This window comes from Quercus suber, unplaced genomic scaffold (assembly GCF_002906115.3).
Source record: "Quercus suber isolate HL8 unplaced genomic scaffold, Cork oak 2.0 scaffold_723, whole genome shotgun sequence".
Classification (NCBI taxonomy): Eukaryota; Viridiplantae; Streptophyta; class Magnoliopsida; order Fagales; family Fagaceae; genus Quercus; species Quercus suber.
Window position 1 is genome coordinate 88,987 of NW_027070163.1, and position 22,914 is coordinate 111,900.

General features: G+C 32.8%; 1 protein-coding gene across 1 annotated transcript; it reads left to right on the forward strand.

The window, feature by feature from the left end:
* Positions 1-9,614: 9,614 nt before the first annotated feature.
* LOC112038495 (prolycopene isomerase 1, chloroplastic) lies at positions 9,615-16,577 on the forward strand. Its single transcript, XM_024071307.2, has 9 exons — positions 9,615-9,915; positions 10,731-10,954; positions 11,205-11,315; positions 12,247-12,300; positions 12,700-12,987; positions 13,703-13,894; positions 13,988-14,146; positions 14,828-15,064; positions 15,909-16,577. The coding sequence occupies exons 1-9, from the start codon at positions 9,747-9,749 to the stop codon at positions 16,221-16,223; spliced, it is 1,749 nt and encodes a 582-aa protein (XP_023927075.1). The 5' UTR covers positions 9,615-9,746; the 3' UTR covers positions 16,224-16,577.
* The last annotated feature ends 6,337 nt before the right edge of the window (positions 16,578-22,914 follow it).

Below are 22,914 nucleotides of genomic sequence, written 5' to 3' on the forward strand. Positions count from 1 at the left end.
GGCCCTTGAACACGGTGTTAACTGTTTGGGTATTTGCTGAACCTGAGTGTCCAGCAAATCTCTCCTCGGCTTATTGTTATTATAGCGGTCCGACCTAAAGTCCTTCCTGTCCTGGGTGGTAGCCTTATCCTTACCCCTCTCCTGCTGCCTATCCTCTTCAACTCTCTTATACTTCTCAATGCGATCCATAAGCTGGCGCATGCTAACAACTGGCTTGCCGGACAAGGACGTTCTTAAACCATGATCAGTGGGAAGACCCAACTTGAACGTCTCCAAGGCCATGGCGTCGAAGTCGCCCTCCATTTCGTTAAACATCTCCCAGTACCTATCCAAGTACGCCTTCAGTGTCTCACCTTCACGCATACTTAAGGACAGAAGAGAGGATAATGGCCTGGGCACTCTTCGGCAGGTGACGAACCGCGAACCAAAAGCTTGAGTAAGCTCTTGGTAAGAGTCGATGGAATCGGCACTCAGGTTATCAAACCATCTCATGGCTACAGGACCCAAACTGGAGGGGAATACCTTGCACATCAAAGCTTCATCCCTGGAATAGACAACCATTCTCTGGTTAAAATGGCTAACGTGCTCCACAGGGTCAGTTTTGCCGTTATAGATGGTAAAGATTGGCTGGTTGAAACGCCGAGGCATCTCCGCTCCCTCGATCCTACGGGTAAAGGGTGACCTGGAAATCTGACTCAGGGCCCTACTCATGGCATCATTGCCCACCGCTTCATATGGTGGTCCTCGAGATCGCTTCTCACGAGGGCGCTCAGCTTCATACGAGAAAGTCTCACTGATTGGAGTTTGAGAGTTCTGCTCATAGGTAATATCCTGCCCGTCGTCCAGGTCATCATCAGGGTGTGTCACAGTGCGTTTCCTCTTCTCATAGCGTAACTCTCTCTTCAACCTTTCGATCTCTATTAGCATGCTGTTCTTCTCTGCATGAGGAGCGCGACCTTCACTTCGAGGCTGGGCTCGCTCAGTGTGTGTAGTATGCACACTACCTTCACGGTCCTGCCTCTGCTCCAGGTTAAGAAAAGGGTCAATATGTTGGGAGGCCCCAGATTCTGCCGGTTGTTGCCCTTGACCAGCCATGACCAGCCGCTGCTTCTCTTCCCTTACTCTCAAGCTCTCCCCACAGACGGCGCCAATTGTAGGGTCTATAATTTCTTTACGTAAACCAAAGACAATTAATTTGTAGAGTATGGGTCGAAGAACTAGAGTTGACAAGGGTTCACAGCAAAGGATTATCACTCTTTTTCTTATTTATTGATCAGTTTCCATACATTCCATGGTTTGTTTCAAACCCTCTCCCTCTATTATATAATTACTCTCACCCTCATCTCCATCGTCCACGTGCTCCCCATCCGTAAACTTGAACAAGTACCTGTCACGTCAGGCAGCTTCTTTTCGTCTCTGTGTGAGTGGCGGTAGGTTAGGAGGCACTGTTCAAAGGTCTTCTCTACATAAATGCGGCCAGAAAAGCTGTTGTAATGCATTGAATACGGTGGCAGCAGCCTTTCCCTCAGATATTTCCTCATCCTTATCGTTCATGAACATGCTTTGAGCTTATCTTGATCAGGTGGAGTCTTCGGACAATCAACCAGGCTTTTCCCCTACTTAATTAGTCTCCGACATCAGATCAGAATAAAACATCTTCCTCGGACAAGAGATGTCCTCCTTGGACTGGAGATATCCTCCTCGAACAGAGATGATCCCCTTCCAAGGGGATTCCAATCCAACCTGGGCCTTGCATTCTCCGCATCCTTCTCTTCGGATGTGAAACAGTCTTCTCGTGGGTGTTCGGCCCATTAACTTGGGCCTGATCCCCTTATCCCCCACAATATCATATAGAGAATTAAATATCATTGAGTAAACATAAAATTGAATAAAAAGAAATGAGAAAGTTGTGTTAATTTCAATTTAATATTTTAGTGGAGAGAGAGAGAGAGAGAGAGAGAGAGAGAGAGAGAGAGAGAGTGTGTGTGTGTGTGTGTGTGTGTGTGTGGTGTGTGTGTGTGTGTGTGTGTGTGTGTGTGTGTGTGTGTGTGTGTGTGTGTGTGTGTGTGTGTGTGTGTGTGTGTGTGTGTGTGTGTGTGTGTGGTAGGTGGTTATATGTGAGAATTAGGTAGTTAATGTTCACAATCTAGGATATTGGTTTACAAAAATGGGTCCAGTTAATGGACGCTCTTAAAATTTTTGTTAATGGACAATTTTAAGAAAATTTTAATGCTATTTTTATGGGAAATATAGAAGGTTGTTAAAAAAATTAGTTACTTTTTTTTTTTCTTATAAAAAGTTTTTAAAAATAGTTCCTAAACCAATACTCTTAGAATAGCCGTTAACTTTTCCTTGCAAAAATTAGAGTCTAAAGCTATTAGGGGGAAATTAATCAAATTGATGATCTAACGCATTTATAACATTTATTTCAAAACTGTTTAGGGTTTCAATTGGATTAAGTTTTTGTTGGTCTAGTATTTTGGAGGTCTTATTAGAGATGGAAAAAAGAGAATTCTAAAGATACTACAAAATGTTTATAAATTGACGTGGTAATAAATGTAATTGCTGAATTTTAACAACCTGATTAATGAATATTTGAATTACATTTTTGTGATTGTTAACACATATATTTGTTAGTCTTATGTAGTAATTTTTTTGAAAAATACTAAAAATATTACAATTTTTACTACATAATCTCTACAAATTGATGTAGCAATGATTGTGATAAATATATTTCAAAAACACGATAAATGAATCTCTTTACTTTTTGGTTATTACATTAGTTTATAAAAGCCTTGGCCGCCGGGGCTAGATTCTCACCCAAAAAAAAAAAAGGGTTTATAAAGGCCAAATAGTACAATCTGAAGTACCTATAACATCGACCTTTTTATAATAGGGTGGGGTTGATATCAAAACAAAAAAAAAAGGTGGGGGCATTTCATATGAAAGGATGAGACCTTTTTGTAATGGGACCCTAGGCATACTTTAGTAGACTAGGCCTTAGGCTAGCCCGTGGTCATACTGTTTATATTTTTCCTGGTTTTATTTTGTACCACTTTAAATTTATTATTTTGGGACATTTCAAATTTCTCATTCTCTTAAAGAAATTATAAAGATAATAAAAACCCATCATAAAATTATAATATTATTTTTACCAAAATTAAAATGAAATTGTAGCATAAAATATAGACTTTGTAATATTCAAGCACTAAAAATAGTTGGTAAATACATCAAATACATAACCTATTGGGAGAAAGAGATGTCCAAAAGAGAGAAAAAATTAAAGGAAGAGCAATTGCAAGGTGAAAAATAATTGGGAGAAGAAAAGTAGAAAAAAGGGGGTGAGAATAGTTAAAGAAAGTCAGAATAAGGTGGAAAATAATAGATAAAAGACAAAAATATGATGGAAATAGTTAAAAATAGGTGGTTGACATGGCAAAATTAAATACTAATCATTTATTATTATATATGACCGATTTCCCTCCCAAGCAAAGTGCAGTGTATTTTAAAATATTTTATAATAAAGTATATTATATCTTATGTGTGTTACTTATTATCTATTATATTATTTAGGAAAATCAATTTCAATTATACTTATTGTTACCATTGATATTAACATTGACCTAAATAATTTATTTTTTTTTTATTTTTTTTATTTTGATGAGTTGGATGGTTATGTGAAGAGAATTAACATTTATCATTCATTTCCCAGTTTCGTGCCAAAAATACAAAAAAAAAAGAAAAAAAAAAAAAGAAAGAGAATTATCATTCATTTTCAAGGAATGAGCCACTTAACAAAATCTTATATCACTATGACTAAGGCTCCGCTTGGGAGGAGGGAATGAAATGGAATGAAAATGAATAAAAAGAATAATTTTAGAATATTCTTCCCCTCTCTTGTTTGAGAGTTTTAATGGACAGAATGGAAAGTTCATTCCCTTGTTTGAGAGTTTAAGTGGGAAGGAATGGAATGGGTAGGAGGGAACACTCATTCCTTTCTATTCTCTTAAAACCTCAAATTTTCATTCCCCCCGAAATTGGGAGGAATGGGAGGGAATGGAATTAAATTTAATGATTTTTTTACTAAAACTCCCAAAATACCCCTATATATTCAACCATTTATTTTAAAACAGAGGTTTAATAGTAATATTGTCATAAAATGATTCCATTACATTCCCTCCATGTTGCTCCCAAACAGGATTACTTACATTCCATTCATTTTCATTCCTTTCCATTCCTTTATTTTAAAACATCCAAACAAGGTTACTTAATTCCATTCCATTCCATTCTTTTTCATTACTTAAATACATTCCATTCCATTCCTTTCTATTCCCTTATGATTATCTCATTCCATTCCATTCCATTCCCTTATGAACTCCCAAGCGGAGCCTAAGGTTCCCACTTAAAGCTATATATGGAATCTTGAAAAAAGTGTGAAATTATTAAGACCATTTTTTTTTTCTTTTTAAAGAAAACAATTTTTTTTTTTTTTTTATAGAAAAAGTAAGAAAAGTTTTATTGCTTACTAAAATCAATTTGGAATACATCCTCCAAATCTAGCGGTAGATCTTCTAACATTATGTCAAGATCTACGTATAGAACTGCTTTTCTAGTAGAGGCCGTTATTGACTCAAAATTTATACTTTATAATTAGCAGTTTAGTACAACTTTAAGAACAAAAAATACAATTATATAAGCTTATATACGTTTTTTTTTCCCCTTCTTTGATTGATAATCTTTATTAACAGTCTCTTCCTTTTTCAAGAGAGAAAAGTGAGAAAACAAATCACAGTAAAAATTTACAACAATATTCAAACATACTTGAGTCCACCATAATTTGCAATTAAAACATTTTTCTAAATAAAATAATATATTTTGTTGGGAAATTGGTGTGATCATAGTTTTAATTAATTTATTTTTTAAACCAAAAAATAAAATGGGATAAAAAGGAAGGGTGATGACGTGGCAAGTTCCAAAACTACAAGTGACGTTAGTTGAAGAACACAAAACACAAACCCATGAAAAGAGACCTTTTGGTCACAATCTTCACTCCAACCTCAGTTAACAATCTTTTTTGTGTCAAATTTGATATTTTGGAAAGCTTCGAATTTTACTTTTTTAGTGTGTACACACACACACACACACACACACACATTCCATGGCATTGGGTCTTCTTTTCCGGTCCTTATTAGGTGCAAAAACTAAATGGTCTTCAGGCCCTACAAATCATTGAAGCACGAAGCATCTAGCTTACTGATTTTCTAAGCATCATCAATATATATATATATATTAATAGCCAAAACTATGAGCAAATTCAATTAAATTCTAAACTATAGTCTAATTTTGTGGCACGTGTCTCATTTAATTTTTAAATTTATGTGTCAAGTGAATTATTAGGTGCAAAAATTAAATAGTCTAAATTCAATTAGATTCTAAATTAAATTTTAATTGGAGTTTAATTTTGTGTATGTGTTCCATCTAATTTTTTAATTTTTGTAACAAGTAAATTATTGAATGCAAAAATAAAATAGTCTAGATCTAATTAGATTCTAAATTATATTAATATAATTGTAATTATTTTTAAATGTATCCGTGTATATGCACAGAGTTATACACTAATTTCTTATATAAGGGCGAGATCTTTTGTAACGGGCCTGGGCATAAGTTAGTGGTTTAGGCCTTAGGCTAGCCCGTGCTCATACTGTTTATGCTTTACCTGATTTTATTTTGTACAAATGAACTTTTTAAACTTCAAATTTATTATTTGGGACATTTTAAATTATCATTCTCTTAAGTAAATTATAAAGATAATAAAAACCCATCATAAAATTATAATATTATTTTTAACAAAACTAAAATGAAATTGTAGCATAAAAGATAGACTTTGTAATATTCAAGCACTTAAAATATTTGGTTAATACAATCAAATACATAGTCTATTGGGAGAAGAAATGTCAAAAAAGAGAGAAAAAGTTGAAGGAAGAGTAATTATAAGGTGAAAAATAATTAGGAGAAGAAGAGTAGAAATGGGGTGACAATAGTTAAAGAAAGTCACAATAAGGTGGAAAATAATAGAAGAAAGACAAAAAAAAAATGACGGAAATAGTTGAAAATAGGTAGTTGATGTGGCACAATTAAAAGCTATGTATATATTCTTAAATAATAAACGTGGAAATATTATAAGAGATATATGTATTATAGGATAAGTTTATGTCAGTCAGGTTGATATAGTTTGAGGCCTATAAATTGATGTGGGATATTTTATATTAAATATTAATTAAATAAATTTATTTAATAACCAAATTGTAGGGTCAGGATTTGTAGCCCAAACTCAAAACAATGAATTTGTAGAAAGTGGGTGAAAGAACTGGGTTAGTTGTGAATTTAACAACTGTTAACTATAGTAACTAGGAATGAACCAACGTAAAAACACACTTAAAAGCTAAACAAAATGATGTCCGAAGAGGAATATTATTGATTGAACAGTGAATACAGTTCTTAGAACTACAGTAAAATCTTTCTTCCTCTCTTATTATCTTTTTTCCGATCCCTTATTATCAGAGGCCTCTTCCCTTTATATAGCATCCTTCCTCATCATCTCCGTCGTCTACTTGTTCTTCATCTACGTATCCATTTGAGTATATGCCACGTCAAGTACCTTATTTAGCTCTTTGTGAGTGGCGGTAGCTGATATTACACTGTTCAGAGGTCTTCTTCACATAAATGCGGCTAGGAAAGTTGCTGCAGTGCATTAAACACGGTGGTAGTAGCTTTTTCTTTTAGATATTTCTCCGTTCTTATCATCTCCAAGTATGCCCAAAGCTTATCCTTCTCATTGAAGTCGTTAGAAAGATCACTCGAACTTTCCAGAAATTTGCTTGATCGAGACTTTTTGTATCCAAGGAGAATGAACTCTTCGGATCACTGGTGCTTTCTTCGGACTATATTCCTCGGTTCATTTCTAGGTATATCTCTTCCACACGGATTCCTTCTCAACCACTTTCTTCTCTTTGGACACACAATAATCTTCAAGTAGGGCCCTAGGCCCAATATATAAGGTTGGGCTTTTACCCGCCACACAAACCAAGGCTATGTGATGAATCAAATATAATTTAATAAATTAATGCTAACTAAACTCAGGTTAATATCACATAGAGAATTAAATATCATATATAGCTCAAGCATAAAATTTTAATGAAAAGATATGAAAATTTTGTGCTAATTTCAATTTTATATTGAGAGAGAGAGAGAGAGAGAGAGAGAGAGAGAGAGAGAGAGAGAGGTAGGTGGTTATGTGTGAGAATTAGGTGGTTAATGTTATTGGTTTACAAAAATAGGTCCGGTTAATGGGTGCGAATAAAGCATTTGTTAATGGACCCGTTAGAATATAATACTTTCATGGGAAATATAGAAAGTTGTAAAAAAAAAAATTAGTTACTTTTTTCTTTTCCCATAAAAATGTTCTAAAAATGGTAAACAAACGCCCTTAGATTACCCGTTAACTTTTCCCTACAAAAATTAGAGTCTTAAGCTATTAGAGGGAAACTAATCATCGTTGACTATCTAACACATTTATCACTTTTTTTTTTCGAAAACTGGTTAGGGTTTCAATTGGATTAAGTTGTTGTTGGTCTATTATTTTGGAGGTCTTATTAGAAATGAAAAAAAGAAAATTCTAAAGGTACTACAAAACGTTTACAAAATGATATGGTAATGAATGTGATTGCTAAACTTTGACAACCTAATTAATGAATGTTTGAATTACATTTTAGTGATTGTTGACACATCAATTGTAAGTCTTATGCAGTAATTTGTTTTTGGAAAAATGTTAAGGATATTATAAATTTTACTATATAATCTTAGTTTATAAAGGTAAGAGAGTAAAATTTGTAGCATCTCTAACATCACTTATTTAGCCCTTTTATAATAGGATGGGGGCATTTCTTATAAAAGGGTGAGACCTTTTTGTATTGGGGCCCTAGGCATAAGTTTGTGGCCTAAGCCTTAGGCTAGCCCGTGGTCTTATTGTTTATGGTTTTTCTGATTTTATTTTGTACAATTGAGCTTTTTAAACTACAAATTTATTATTTTGAGACATTTCAAATTTGTCATTCTCTTAAGTAAATTATAAAGATAATAAAAACCCATTATAAAATTATAATATTATTTTTACCAAAACTAAATTGAAATTGTAGCATAAAAGATAGACTTTGTAATATTCAAGCACTTAAAATAGTTGGTAAATACAATCAAATACATAGTCCATTGGGAGAAGAAATGTCAAAAAAGAGAGAAAAGTTGAAGGAAGAGTAATCGTAAGATGAAAAATAATTAGGAGAAGAAGAGTAGAAAATGGGGTGAGAATAGTTAAAGAAAGTCACAATAAGGTGGAAAATAATAGAGAAAAGACAAAAAAAAAAGGACAGAATTAGTTGGAAATAGGTGGTAGACATGGCACAGTTAAATGCTAATCCTTCGTTGTTAAATATGACCGATGTACCAACGCACACCTTTGGTGTGATAGTTACACCACAAGTATAAGTGTTTGTGGAGTGTGAGGGATAAGGGTCGAGGTTCAAGTCTCTAAGAGGGAGCTTCACACACATATACACTTAGATTAGATTAGAATAGAATTCTATCTTGTAAGTAAAAAAAAAAAAAAAAACGACCGATGTCCCTCCCAAGCGATGTACAATGCATTTTAAACATTTCATAATAAAGTATATTATATCTTATATATATTACTTATTATCTATTATATTATTTACGAAAATCAAGTTCAATTACACTTACTGTTACAATTGATTTATCTATTATATTATTCACCTAAATGAATTTTTTATTTTATTTTGAGAGTTGGATGGTTATGTGAAGAGAATTATCATTTATCATTCATTTCCCAGTTTTGTGCCAAAAAAATGAAAAAAAACAGAAGAAGAAGGAGAATTATCATTCATTTTCAAGGAATGAACCACTTAACAAAATCTTAGATCACTATGACTAAGATTCCCACTTAAAGCTATATGTGAAATCTTGAAAAAAAAGTGCGAAATTATTAAATTTTTTTTTTCTTTTTAAAGAATTTTAGTTTTTAGAAGAAGTAAGAAAAATTTTATTGCTGACTAAAACAATCTGGAATACATCCTCCAAATCTAGTGCTAGATTTTCTAACCAAACGTCAAGATCTACATATAGACTGCTCTTCTAGTAAGGATTATTGACTCAAAATTTATACTTTATAATTAGTACAACTTTAGTAACAAAAAATACAATTATATAAGCTTGTATCTTTTTTTTTTCTTCTTTGATTGATAATCTTTATTTACAATCTCATCCTTTTTCAAGAGAGAATAGTGCGAAAATAAATCACAATAAAAATTCATAACAAAATTTAAACATATTTGAGTCCACCATAATTTGCAATTAAAACATTTTACTAAATAAAATAATATATTTTGTTGGAAAATTGTTGTGATCATAGTTTAAAGTGTTTTTTTAAAACCAAAAAAAGAAAAAAGAAAAAAGAAAAGGGATAAAAAGGGTGATGACGTGGCTAGTTCCAAAACTACAAGTGACGTTAGTTAAGGAACACAAAACACAGAGCCATAAAAAGAGACCTTTTGGTCACAATCTTCACTCCAACCTCTGTAACAATATTTTTTTTGTGTCAAATTTGATATTTTGGAGAGCTTTGAACTTCACTTTCTTAGTACATACACACACACACACACACTCACACACTTTCAATGGCATTGGGTCTTGTTTTCCCAAGTTTTATGCAAATTCACCAACCTCTTTCACTCTGCAGTTTCAACTCCTCAACGGTCAGAAAAACTGTTTTGGCGCGAAACTCCAACGGTCAAGAGCCATCTTCCACTGGTTCTATAGCTGTCAAAGAAAAGAAAGCTTTCCCAGGTTCTCTCTCTCTCTCTCTCTCTAAATATATATATCTTTGATTGTGCATATAAGGTTTTAAGTTGATGTGGTGGAATTTGGAGTTTGTGTATGAATTAATTGCTGAGAGATTACTTTCAATGCTACCCTTTTATCCACTGAATGAGTACTCACCTTAAACTAGACCAGATTGCTTTATTAGACACACTTTAAGTGGTAGTTTTTTTAATTTTTTTAATTTTTATGAAAGTCCAAAAATGATGAAATCTGAGATTCAAGGTTTATTATTGTAACTTATAAGAATATATTAGTATATTTCATATTAATATATTTGCATAAATAATGTAACCGTGATTTTGTAGAATACCAGGGATTACTATGGTTTTGCAAATCCATGGTTTAAGTTATTTATGGTAATATCCTGATATATAATGTCCTAATAAATTCTAACAATTATTATTATTACTGGGTTGTACCCAGTAAGCAAAGAGATTAAGATTATAGCTTAAGGAACTGATAAAGTGTCTTGTCTATTTTACCTACTGCCTCAATTAGTATGATTTGCCAGTCTTATTTTGTGGGGCATTCTTTTGGTTTTTAATTCAAATTTCCAAACGTTTGATATGATTTTCTCTTTTAATCCACTTTCCAAAGAAAACATTTTTCACATCTAAATTATGTAAACATGGGTTGTTACCAGAAAACTAGCTTGCTTCCTTTCTGTTTGAACATACTGTGAAAGTTTAAATTGTCATCACAAATGTCTAAAACATCTTCTTGATTATATATCAGGCCTTAATATGACGTTTATCATGTGATTGTGGTGCAATGTGCAGGGAAGCCGGAGGCCGATGTTGTTGTAATTGGGAGTGGTATTGCTGGACTGTGCTGTGCAGGGCTTTTGGCTAGGTATGGACAAGATGTTCTTGTATTAGAAAGTCATGATCTACCTGGGGGCGCAGCTCACTCGTTTGAGATCAAAGGCTACAAATTTGACTCCGGCCCATCTTTGTTCTCTGGTTTTCAATCAAGAGGTCCTCAGGCCAATCCTCTTGCACAAGTAATTTTTCTTATGTTATTGTATCAATGAGTACGTTTTTTTGCCATCATAAACATATTGCTTGGATCAACAGTTTTGAACAACTATTTTATGAAATTTGTATTACCATCACTTTCTGATAATTGAGCAAAATTGGTTTTCCCTATCAATATTTTCAACTTGAATGTTACTACAAGCCAAAGTCTCATGACTTCTCTTCTATGATCAAATGGGACATGAATCCAGTGACCATATTTTGTATGATTTTCAGGTTTTGGATGCATTGGGTGTGTCACTGCCATGTGTCAAATATGATTCATGGATGGTCTACATACCTGAAGGTGAATTCTTGTCACGCATTGGTCCCACAGAATTTTTCAAGGTAGATTCTGGTTATTAAAGCTTTCTATTATAGGTTCACTTTTGCACACTAGTCTCTTCTATCATCATGAACACCCTGTATGTTTCTTTCTTATTTCATTAATAATAGTTCTCATATTACCTATCAAAAAAAATTCTATGAAATAATGATGTGTTGTCTATTTAAAAAAAACAAAAAAAAAAGAAAAACTAGACAAATGATTTTCCCCATCACTTAGTGCAAGAGTTACCGTGCTGTGTTCAGAACTAAAGCAAAATTTGAAGTCCTAGCTGTTGAAAATGATTAATCGGTTCATACCATATTCAAAGTCCAAGGCACCAATGAAATTTTACTAATATTCACTTCTGATATAAAGATTTAAAGCAATATTAAACTCAACTAAACTTTAATTGCAATTCAATTGAGGTCAGTTCTATGGATCCCCATCAACTAAGTAGGATCACCTGTATGGATTTTATCATACCATTCTACCCTTTCTAAAATTATACTCTTGCCTCTGTATTTAACATATGTTTTTTCAATACTTCTACCCATATTTGCTTTTAGACATCCTTCCCACCTCTTTTCACTTCGTTAACTTGAATTAAATCTCTCTCATTACTGATGAAAATTTTGATAAATCAACAGTAATTTAAATTTCACAATGACATGCATATCAACTAATTTTTCAAATAATAAAAACAATTTTACAACGGCATACAACATCTTTTATAAAACTAAAGGCACATTAAAACCATAAGTATGCAGTCAAACTTGAGTAACAAAGAATTATTAGTAATCACTCAGTCAATTTTCTTGCATGTTAGTAGATTCTTTCACATCCCATACAGTATTATTCCTACTTAACCTCTCTGGAATTGTTACTGTCTCACTTGCACTGCATTGATATATTATTTAGGCTTTTACAATGTGGGTTGTTTCTGGTCTTCAGGACCTTGAGAAGTATGGAACTCCCAATGCTGTTCAAGAGTGGAAAAAACTCCTTGTGAGTGCCATTTGTTGTTAATCTCTTTTAATCTGTGATAAGATATGTTTTTAACATTGTGATATTTACTTCCAAGAGTTGACATGCCATCTTCTTTGTGTTTGAAGATATCAAAATATTTTTACAAAAAAAAAAAAATCCATTGTATTGAAACATGAAACCGAAAATTGGGAAAACTCCCTTTCTTTAAACGTCTTTGAAAATTACCAAGTAAGAAAGCTGGAAAAGGTGCTGATCAACAAAAAGGCTGATATTGTTTGATCTCGCAAATTACATACTAGGATTAAGATTTTGCAAGATATGTACATCTTACAGGCTGCAGTTCAAGTTTTACATTTCTCCACAAGTCTCCATTTTCATGTTATCATCTCCCATATGAATAATGCCATTCACCTACAGGATGCAATTCTTCCAATGTCTGCTGCTGCAATGGCTCTGCCTCCTCTATCTATCAGAGGTGATTTTGGAGTTCTTTCCACTGCTGCAGCAAGATATGCCCCCTCTCTCTTGAAATCTTTTGTCCAAATGGGACCGCAGGGGGCTCTTGGTGCTACAAAGCTTCTTAGACCATTCTCAGAGGTCATTGACTCATTGGAGCTAAAAGACCCTTTTATACGGAATTGGGTGGACCTACTGTCTTTCTTGCTGTCTGGGGTGAAAACAAATGGTATACTTTCAGCAGAGATGGTAACTATTATATATTAATTATTCATAGAGACATTCTTTTGAACTATACTAGCATACTCTTCTAGATGCTTGTCTTGAATGCATGCTTGGTATGCACCCAGGGACATATGCAAATAATAAAGAAACAATGTAAATATATACCAATAAGTTACCTTATGATTAATACTTTTACCAGTTAAATTCACTGCAAAAAAATTTCTAGATATTTGGATAACGTACATAGCATCATTAAACTTTCCAGAATGCTCAAGAAGAAAATCAAGTATTAAGGAAAGCTGTTCCAACTTTGTTAACTTGCTTTCATGTGAAAATACAATGCACCATGAGCAAAATATTGGATACTTTATTGTCATGATCAGGTCGTTGATGTATTTATTATAGCTTTGGCGATTGATGATTTTAAGTTTTCAATTAGCAGCCAAAGCAACAAGCTTAAGGGGTTGGAGCATAGCAGTGATATAATAAATCTTGACAGTAACCTTATCTTGCACAAAGCCACAGACATTATTGTAGAAATACTATTATAACAAATTTAAGCAAAAAAGATTATTCTGTCAACTGCAAATCAGTTTTAATTTCCATAATTTCATCTTTCAATGTGTTTTTTTTTTCTATGATGTGATATCTTGGTTTTTATAATTATATTTTGTTATAAAACTTTGCTATTAAATTTCTTTTGCAGTTAACATGATTTCTTGTTCTCCAATTTTTTCAGGTTTACATGTTTGCTGAATGGTACAAGCCGGGTAGCTGTCTTGAATACCCTCTTCATGGAACTGGGGCTGTTGTTGATGCCCTTGTCCAAGGAATGAAAAAGTTTGGTGGACGGCTCTCTCTAGGAAGTCATGTGGAAAAGATTGTTATTGAAAATGACCGAGCCAGTGGAGTCAAGCTAAGAAGTGGTCAAGTAAGTAACTTCAGGGAGCTTGAAGTTGATTCAAATTGAATTACATGTATTTTATTATTTTACCAGTTGAAGGAACATGTATGTATGCTGCAGTTTGTGCGAGCTAAAAAGGCTGTCATAAGCAATGCAAGTATGTGGGACACTTTGAAGCTGTTGCCTAAGGAAGTTGTTCCAAAGTCATACCTGGACAGGGTTAACACAACCCCACAATGTGAATCATTCATGCATCTCCATTTGGGATTTGATGCAGAGGTGAGTAGGTGACATAATGTAATTTGTAGACTAGTCTGCTTGGGGTTGGGTTGGGGGGGGGGGGTCCATTAATATTATTTTCAAAACCCTCAAGAGGATCTTCCAAATCTGTGTCAATTTTCTTTTTGCATAAAGTTGTCTCAGCAAAACCATGTCTCAACCATTTGGTGTCTGTGTAAAAGTGATTTGTCAACCGTTACACTTCTCCCCAGGCATTATTTCAGTTACTTTGTGGGTCATCAGTCTTTTCTCATTACCTTGACTGGTGTCCTTTTTGGGCTTTCAAGTGTAAGATTTTCTCTTTAATTTCTCAACATGCTTGATGACATTATAGCAGAAGTGCCTTCCACTTCATTCATGTTGCTTTAATTCATCTCCTCATGAATTATTAGATCCCCCCACACCCCCCACCACCCCCCCCCCCCCAAAAAAAAAAAAATCAATATTTGTTTCATAAATTATGATTCAAATTTTGTTCTAGCAAGTGAGTTTTGATATAGATATAAATAATTTACCACCATTATGAACCAATCTATCATTTAGTCTCTAATGCTTCATGCAGTTTTCAACTATAGTGGTATGATTTTTATTTTAGTGCCACAATTTCAGTAACCTTTCAACTAGAGGTCACCATCACAGCTTCAGATATCATCTGTGTTCATATTATGTATTTTTGACCAGGGTATACGTGAGGACTTGGGAATTCATCATATAGTTGTAAATGATTGGGAGAGAGGAGTTGATGCTGATCAGAATGTTGTTTTGATATCTATACCAAGTGTACTTAGTCCAGATCTAGCACCCCCTGGGAAGCATGTGTTACATGCTTACTTGCCGGGAACTGAACCCTTTGGACTGTGGGAAGGACTTGATCGTAGAAGCACTGAATACAAAAATCTAAAAGCAGAAAGATCAGAGGTAAAATATATTTACCTGCATTTCTTGTCAATTGAAAGCTTTATGCTGCTGTTAACGATGACACTAACTTGAAAGTTAATATTAATAAAAGTTGGACAAAAAACAACTTTGTTGATTCGACTCGCTTATAATGTTCTGATTTTTTATTTTTTATTTTTACCAATGATTAATGTTTAGATATTTACATAAAAAGAAAATGAAAAAGTAATTGAGTGGAAACTATTTACTCGAGTTTCTTAAAACCTTGTTGAACTAACTGAAAGGATGAACTGAGGCTAATGTTCTTGAGCATTAAAAACATGACAAGTTAGCCTCCTTTGTCATTTAGAAGCAGAACTCATTTGAAAAAACTTGATGGAATATCAAGTTTTTCTGATCAAGTTGCAGAACAAAACCACTGATGCCTTGTTGTGTGACACCTCTTATCTAGTGAGTGCCTAACCTGCTGTAGATTATGCAATAAACAAGATAGTAAAATTAGTTTACTTCACTTATTCCGAAAACAAATATTAAATAGAAGAATCACTAACACTAATTGGAATAAAATGCAAGTTAAAAAAAAATATATATTATATATATGAAAAATGGAATAGTAGCAGTAATTCTATTTTCAGTAATAATTATAAGTCAAAGCATAGTACATATCAAAATTTACTCTCGTGTTTCTGGTAACAATAAAATATTTACCTGTATCTTATTCTTGTGGTATCTAATATTTATACATATATTGTTACACAGTCCCAATAACTCTACCTTGTTACTACTGTTAGAACAAGATTTTAGTGCGGTGAACTGTTTGATTTAGTTATTCTCAAGCATTTCTTTTGTTTCAATGATATGACAGGTCATGTGGAGAGCTGTGGAGCGTGCAATTGGTGCAGGCTTCAGCCGTGATAAGTGTGAGGTGAAGTTAGTTGGAACTCCATTGACACATCAAAGGTTTCTTCGAAGGAATAGAGGAACTTATGGCCCAGCTATAGAAGCTGGCAAAAACTCCTTCCCGGGGCATTCAACTCCCATCCCTCAGCTTTACTGTTGTGGAGATTCTACTTTTCCCGGAATTGGTGTCCCTGCAGTTGCTGCTAGTGGTGCAATTGTGGCCAATTCACTAGTTTCTGTGTCTCAACACTCCCAACTTCTTGATGCGATTGGTATTTGAATGTATTGTTCTTTCTTTTCTTACTTCACGTCAAATTTTGCATTATTTGGTCGTATCTTCATTGATGTTATTCCCTCAGCATTAGCTGTTCTTTTTTCCCCCCGAGCATTTTGATAAATATTGTAATGTACTATCACGCATACTGAGTGGTTGAGTTTGGATTTGTCACATATAAAAAGGAAATATCAAAAAGAAGTTATATTTACAAGAAATTCCTTATGTGGTTTACCTCTATTACTGAAATTAAGACATGACCACCACCTAGTTCTATTTTTCTCTAGTCCTTTTTTATTAGACATGAAATCACTTGAAACATTGTGACTTTGAATGTAATGTCTTTGGCATGTCAAGATGGACCAGATGTTGCAATAGAAGTGTGCATTCAAATGAACTTGCCAATTATTTTGAAAGCACATTGTACTCAGTCTCATGCACCTTTTGACTTTTTGAAAGAGAAAAGTGTGCTTGTCTCCTGAAGCAGGATGCTTTTTACTTTTTTTTTTCCTGTTAAATAAAAATAGTTCCAATGTAGATACTGAGTGCACTTGGTAAGTGTGATGTAATTTACAAGGCATCATTATATTTTAGTCAGTAGTTGATGATACATCAAGATGCTTTTTTGGTGGGAGGATGATACAAATAAATATGTTTCTCATGGTACATTGAGATGATATAACCCTGTAGGCTGTAGATCTAAACGGTCAAAGTAGTTACTAAGGACTGGCATCTTAATGTTTCTTTACAGGGTGTCATGATTCCTGTGTTCATGATTTCTTTTTTGGAATTTTGTTGCAGTTGCATCGTTTCTGGTCAAAACTTGCTAATAGGTGCTATCACTTGGTACACTATATTCTAGGCATTAGATAGATGCTTTAGATAAGACAGTTTGGAATATACTCCCAACATTTTGTGATAGATGCATGCATGGTGATAACTAGGTACTTAAAAACAGTGGTTAAGCTTTTTCTTTTTTCTTTTTAGGCTAAGTGAAAAAGGAGATGAGAAGAAGATCTTCTTATTGGTGGGCTTGGCATTAACACCTGAAAGCCTCGTCTACCATAGTTGAGCACTCGTTTCCATTGTTTTTAACATTGCTCTTACTAATATAAAAACAATGGATACCAAAGATTAACACCTGTAATCTTTGGTAACCATTGTTTTTTTTTAGCTAAATTTTGGTATCCAGTTATGTTAACACAATTATTGTTAACTTGTTTGCTGATGACTACAATGAGAGATAATGATGTAGAAGAATTAGGAAAGTGTAAAAGGACTGTTACTATAAGGGATATTGTCTTCATAAGTTATGGAAAAATTATAGAGAGGTGTATTTTCCTGAGAGTGTTGGATTACCCTAAAAAACAAGTCTGTTTTGAGGATGAGAACTTCAGGTAAATATGGTATAAAACATCATATTTGTATGTAAAATGAGAGCAGAACTAGCATCAGAACATAATATGCAGGTGCACTATGCTATAGCAAAAGCTTTTTAAAGGACTTGACATCTTCTTTATTTCTATATTTCTGGCCATAGATTAATCCAAGAGTGAAGCATCATTTAGATGAGTAACGAGATTACATATCTGTGAAGTTTATGAATCCTATGAAGCTGTCATAAAGACTCTCATTGAATGATGTACCTTTTGGAGTTAAATAGTACATGGCATGTGATTTAAATTAAGAAGAAACAAAGCATGTAACAAGGGTTGGTAAAGTAAATTTTATGCAGGCATTGTTATTCTATGTTCATATATCTTATAATGTTTTTGGTTTGTACATAGTCAAATGTTATGGTATAGTTCTCTTTTAACGAAGTCTATAGACCTAAGTTTTTCCATAGACTTTTTCACAATTACTAAGGCATCAAGTTGTCAATGGTAAGTAAGAGTGATTCTAGAGACATCATTTTTCACAACGGGTGATATGACTTGTTGTGATTGAAGTAACGTCACTTTCAACTGAGTCATAAACATGTCATATTAACGGTTGTGAAAATTTTTAGTCCCTAAATTTATTGATGTATCAATGCAACTAAAGTGTAGAGTCCCAATAAAGTTACTCTTATTTTTTAAGCATTTCACTGACTGATCGTATCTGAATTTGATGTGGTAAAAAGTCATGGAGTGTAGTTAGAATGAGGCTAATTTTCTAAGCACTTGATTTGTTTGAAATGTTGAAGAGCAATTGTTCTCTTCTGGGCTCTCGCTCACGCATGCACACAGCAGCTAGCATGCGTGCACGCACAAATAGAAGGAGAAAGAGATGCCCAAGTTGTCAACATGCCCTTCTTTTACACTTAGAAATGGACTGTGGGATTTTTAATCATAAGCTTGGACAGTCAAACAGCCCAATAGATAGTCTTTATTTAGTTTGCAATCATTTAGGATAGCTTGCCTTTATCATCTTTTATTTTTATGATTTGCTTATTCTTATCCTACTTTTATCATTTTTAGCATCTAGATCTGTCTATTAATTCTTTTTGGGCTGTGGTTGGACCACCCTATAGGAGGACTAGTCTGTTTTTTGGTATACCATATATATGTGTACTGGTTTTTACTAGGCCTTGCATTTTTGTGAAACTAAAATTGACAAGCACTAGTAATTGAATTATTGATTAAGACCATTCAATTGGAGGACCACCTAATGGCCATAATTATGACACGAAATTTAACAAGCTCTTTGCAAAAATTTATCCTTTGCACATGAAGAATGTAGACAAAAGTTGAGGAACTCAAAAGTCAAAATGACATGGTCCAATTGTGCATGTGGCTGAATTCAACTTTTTTATTTATTTTTTTTTTACTGCATTTATATTGGATTTTTTTTCCATTTTTTACAGATATATATCATCTTTAAGGACCTTTTACTCAAAAAAAAAAAAAAAAAAAAATCTCTAAGGACCTTAAAACACTTCAGCCAACTAAAAGAGCTTTTAACCCTTTTAAAACACCTTTCAACCCCTCCAAAAAGTAAAACCAGGCAAACCCTTTATGATTTACTTATATGAACTCCTAAACTAGTCACATTTTTTAAAAAAATTTAATTCTAGTAATTGAATTATTGATTAAGACCATTCAATTGGAGGACCACCTAATGGCCATAATTATGACACGAAATTTAACAAGCTCTTTGCAAAAATTTATCCTTTGCACATGAAGAATGTAGACAAAAGTTGAGGAGCTCAAAAGTCAAAATGACATGGTCCAATTATACATGTGGCTGAATTCAACTTTTTTTTTTCCTAAATTTTTTACTGCATTTATATTTCTAGTGAAAAACTCAAAGCAGATATATTGGGGTTTTTTTTTTTTTTTCACAGATATATATCATCTTTGAGGACCTTTTTCTCAAAAAAAAAAAAAAAAAAAAACTCTAAGGACCTTAACTAAAAGAGCTTTTATCCCTTTTAAAACACCTTTCAACCCCTCCAAAAGTAAAACCAGAGAAACCCTTTATGATTTACTTATATGAACTCCTAAACTAGTCACATTTTTTTTAATTAAAGAAATTTAATTCTAATATTCCTAATCACCTTTAATTACATGACATGACCCAAATATTTTATTTTAGCAAGAGTTTTTTAACCTAATAATATTTAAAATGAAAAGAAAAGAAATACACATTGTAAGACCTTAGTTCAGGATCCTCAGTTGAAAGTAGTGTTCATTGATTTTAATAACTTCTCTTGAAGTAAAAGAAAAAAAAATTTAGAACCACCCCTACTGGTAGATGTGTAGTTGATGTATAATTGTTCTGTTTGCTCTATGATTAGATTTTAATCCCACAATACTCATGTAACCATGGATAATTGTATAACAACAAAATTTTCATTGAAGGAAAACTCTTCTGATGTGTTATCTATGTGTGTATTAATCACATTATTTAAATAATAATTAAAATCATCACACAATAAATTACAAAGATTCTACCTAACCTTTTGAAAAAAATAGACCATCTGTTACATTACCAATTGGCATTATACTATACATATGAAATTTAATGCATGCGCCTACTATATTTGATTAGATAATCTAAGTTCTTTATAAGCTTTTGAAAAAGACAATATAACAAGCCAAAAACAAAAAAATTATGCATATGATGTTTGTTCTAAAAGCAATGAAAGTAAGGTATCATAAATTTGATTCTACCCAACAAAGATAGGGATGGATCATTTAAGTGAGAAAGTTCAACAAACAAAATGGTACAAGATTATCTCATTACGTAGATGTTGACCCTTGATTTCTTGAATACATTTTAGATTGGGTCCCATATAAAAGTGGTCCATGTATGATATAATATATGCACGTTCTTCGTGTCAATTGTCTAGCATGGGAGCTCATGCATCATGCATGTTTGTTTGTAGGTGATCGTGATATGAGGTCAGTGAATGCTTAAGCTTAGCTATTTGATGTGTCTGTGCTTTGGAAACTTTGGAAAAGACTCTACACTAGAGAATAAAAATGTCACCATCATGATGCAAGAGCAGTTGAGCCCTACAATAACCTTATCTTCGTTTATATGCCCCAAAAAATATTACAATAATCTTTGCTTAATCCTTTAGCTCTGTTTGATTGATGGGAAATTTTGAGGTTTTGGGGAAATTTTAATCAGAATTCTTCTTGAACATTCTATGATTATGATTTGTGAGGGCCTAGATTCTCATGAACTTATGATTTTTTAATATGTAAATATGAATGATAATAAAAAATGACATTTTCAATCAACACAATCATTGTCTTATTTTATCTCTTTCTAATCTCTTCATTCTCTCTTTCCTGCATATTGAATTCTCCTAGCAGGCCAGCCCCATTTTGTTTCTATTGAATGCCTAAAGTCCTTGGTTTTCACTAATTAAAGGTCCCTAGCCACCTCAAGTAGAGAACTCCTTGAGTTGTTGCATTTTTCTTTTTTAGTGTTACTGAGGATGTCCAAAGTTTTACGAGCACTTGACTACTTTCTTGGGTGTACATAGTCTTATATTCATTGATTAAGGATTGGGATAAATCCTATGAAAGCGGTCTCAATATATTAGTTAAATATTTTAAACAAAATCTCATGTATATAATGAAACCTTAGAAAATACTTCACACATACAAAAATAGTGCTACTAAGACATCATATGTTGTTACAGTGGAACTATTAAAGTAGGGTAGGCTCCATTTCAAGACAACATGTACCAAATGTTGAAAATGACTCAAATTAAATTTATGCAAAAAAGGTTCTTACTGTTAATTCTTGCTTTAAATGTGTTGAAACTCTTTAGCAAAATCTTATGGATTTTGATAACAACAAATGAGGAAATGAATTACTTATTCAAATAATTTGTTTGCATTTTTTCTTTTATGACTGTTTGGAGATAGAGAAAACCAAAGTAACAATTAATGGCGAAGACTTTTTGACACAAACTTAAAAATATAAAATTAAAATTAAACATTTTCAAAGATGGTGACCAGTTTAAAACACAATAAAAAACACACAGGTTATATCCACATTTTTTTTAGCCGCGTTAAATATGTAATTAAACCTTTTCATTCTTTATTTTGTCGATAAAAAAAGATTTAAGATGTTGACAGTTTGACACATACAAACACAGAAAAAAGTAGCGTGAAATTTGAACAGGAAAACCCCACTCTCTGATTCAGGCTTCAGCATCAAATGTTCCAAATTTCATCTCACACGTTCTTATCATCCACAGGTCCACTAAGATCTTCACAGCTCAAATTTTTACTTAACAGCGTGAGCGTGAGTACTACTTCACGTACATTGCACAATTGACAATACTCTCTCTCTCTCTCTCTCTCTCTCTCTCTCTCAATTATATGATTATTTCGGTTTCTTTGGTTTAAAGAAGAAGAAGAAAAAATGGTTTCCCACCCTACTGATATCCTACAAAGATAGTGTCAAATTGAATGAAAACTGATTTTATCTTTGATTTTTTTCCTTTTTCTTTTATTTGTATTGAAAAAATATATGAAACAAGATGTTAGAATCTTAGAATGTTAATGGTTTTTTTTTTTTTTTTAATGTGAAAAAATAAAGTCAGAATAAGGTTTATAAGAATAACAATCCGCTTTAGTCTAATATGTTCCTAACCAAAACTCGATTGAGCCAACTTGTTTGCTAGGTGTGCTTGTGCCATTTAAGATCAAATAAATGTCACGTGTTTTATATTCAACTAAAAATGAGAGAAAATTGAATGATTCAATGGAAAAGGGTTAATTTCAATGATGAACCATTTATGGAAAACATTTTATTGATACTCTTTACTTCAACTCTACTCTATTATCTCCTCAAAGAAAAAAGAAAAAAAGAAAAACTCCACTCTATTATTTATTAATATTCACTTTATTTATTTATTTACTTTATTGGTGTTGTGTTATGTGTTTCTTTCCTCTCCCAGGGTTTTTCCTTCTTATTGGAGGATTAACCATAACAAAAGTGGCGTCATTTGGGTCTTTTTATGTAATTTCCCCTTTCTTTCTTTTTTTTTTTTTTTTTTTTTTTTTAACGTTTTTTATTTCACTATTTTAAAACCAATTAAAACTCAATCATGATTAATTACATTTTGGTATTCTCTGAAATAAATTTTAAATAAATTTACTTCATTTACATGCTCAATAGTTTAAGTTTTTGTTTATAATTTAAGTGTTTATTAGTTTTTTATTATTATTATGTATAAGTCTTTATTAAT

Excerpts from the sequence above, each read along its gene's own strand:
- LOC112038495 (XM_024071307.2), top strand. The coding sequence starts at position 9,747 with ATGGCATTGGGTCTTGTTTTCCCAAGTTTTATGCAAATTCACCAACCT. Across the intron at positions 10,955-11,204 it reads AGGCCAATCCTCTTGCACAA|GTTTTGGATGCATTGGGTGT; the intron begins GTAATTTTTCTT and ends TATGATTTTCAG. Across the intron at positions 11,316-12,246 it reads GTCCCACAGAATTTTTCAAG|GACCTTGAGAAGTATGGAAC; the intron begins GTAGATTCTGGT and ends TCTGGTCTTCAG.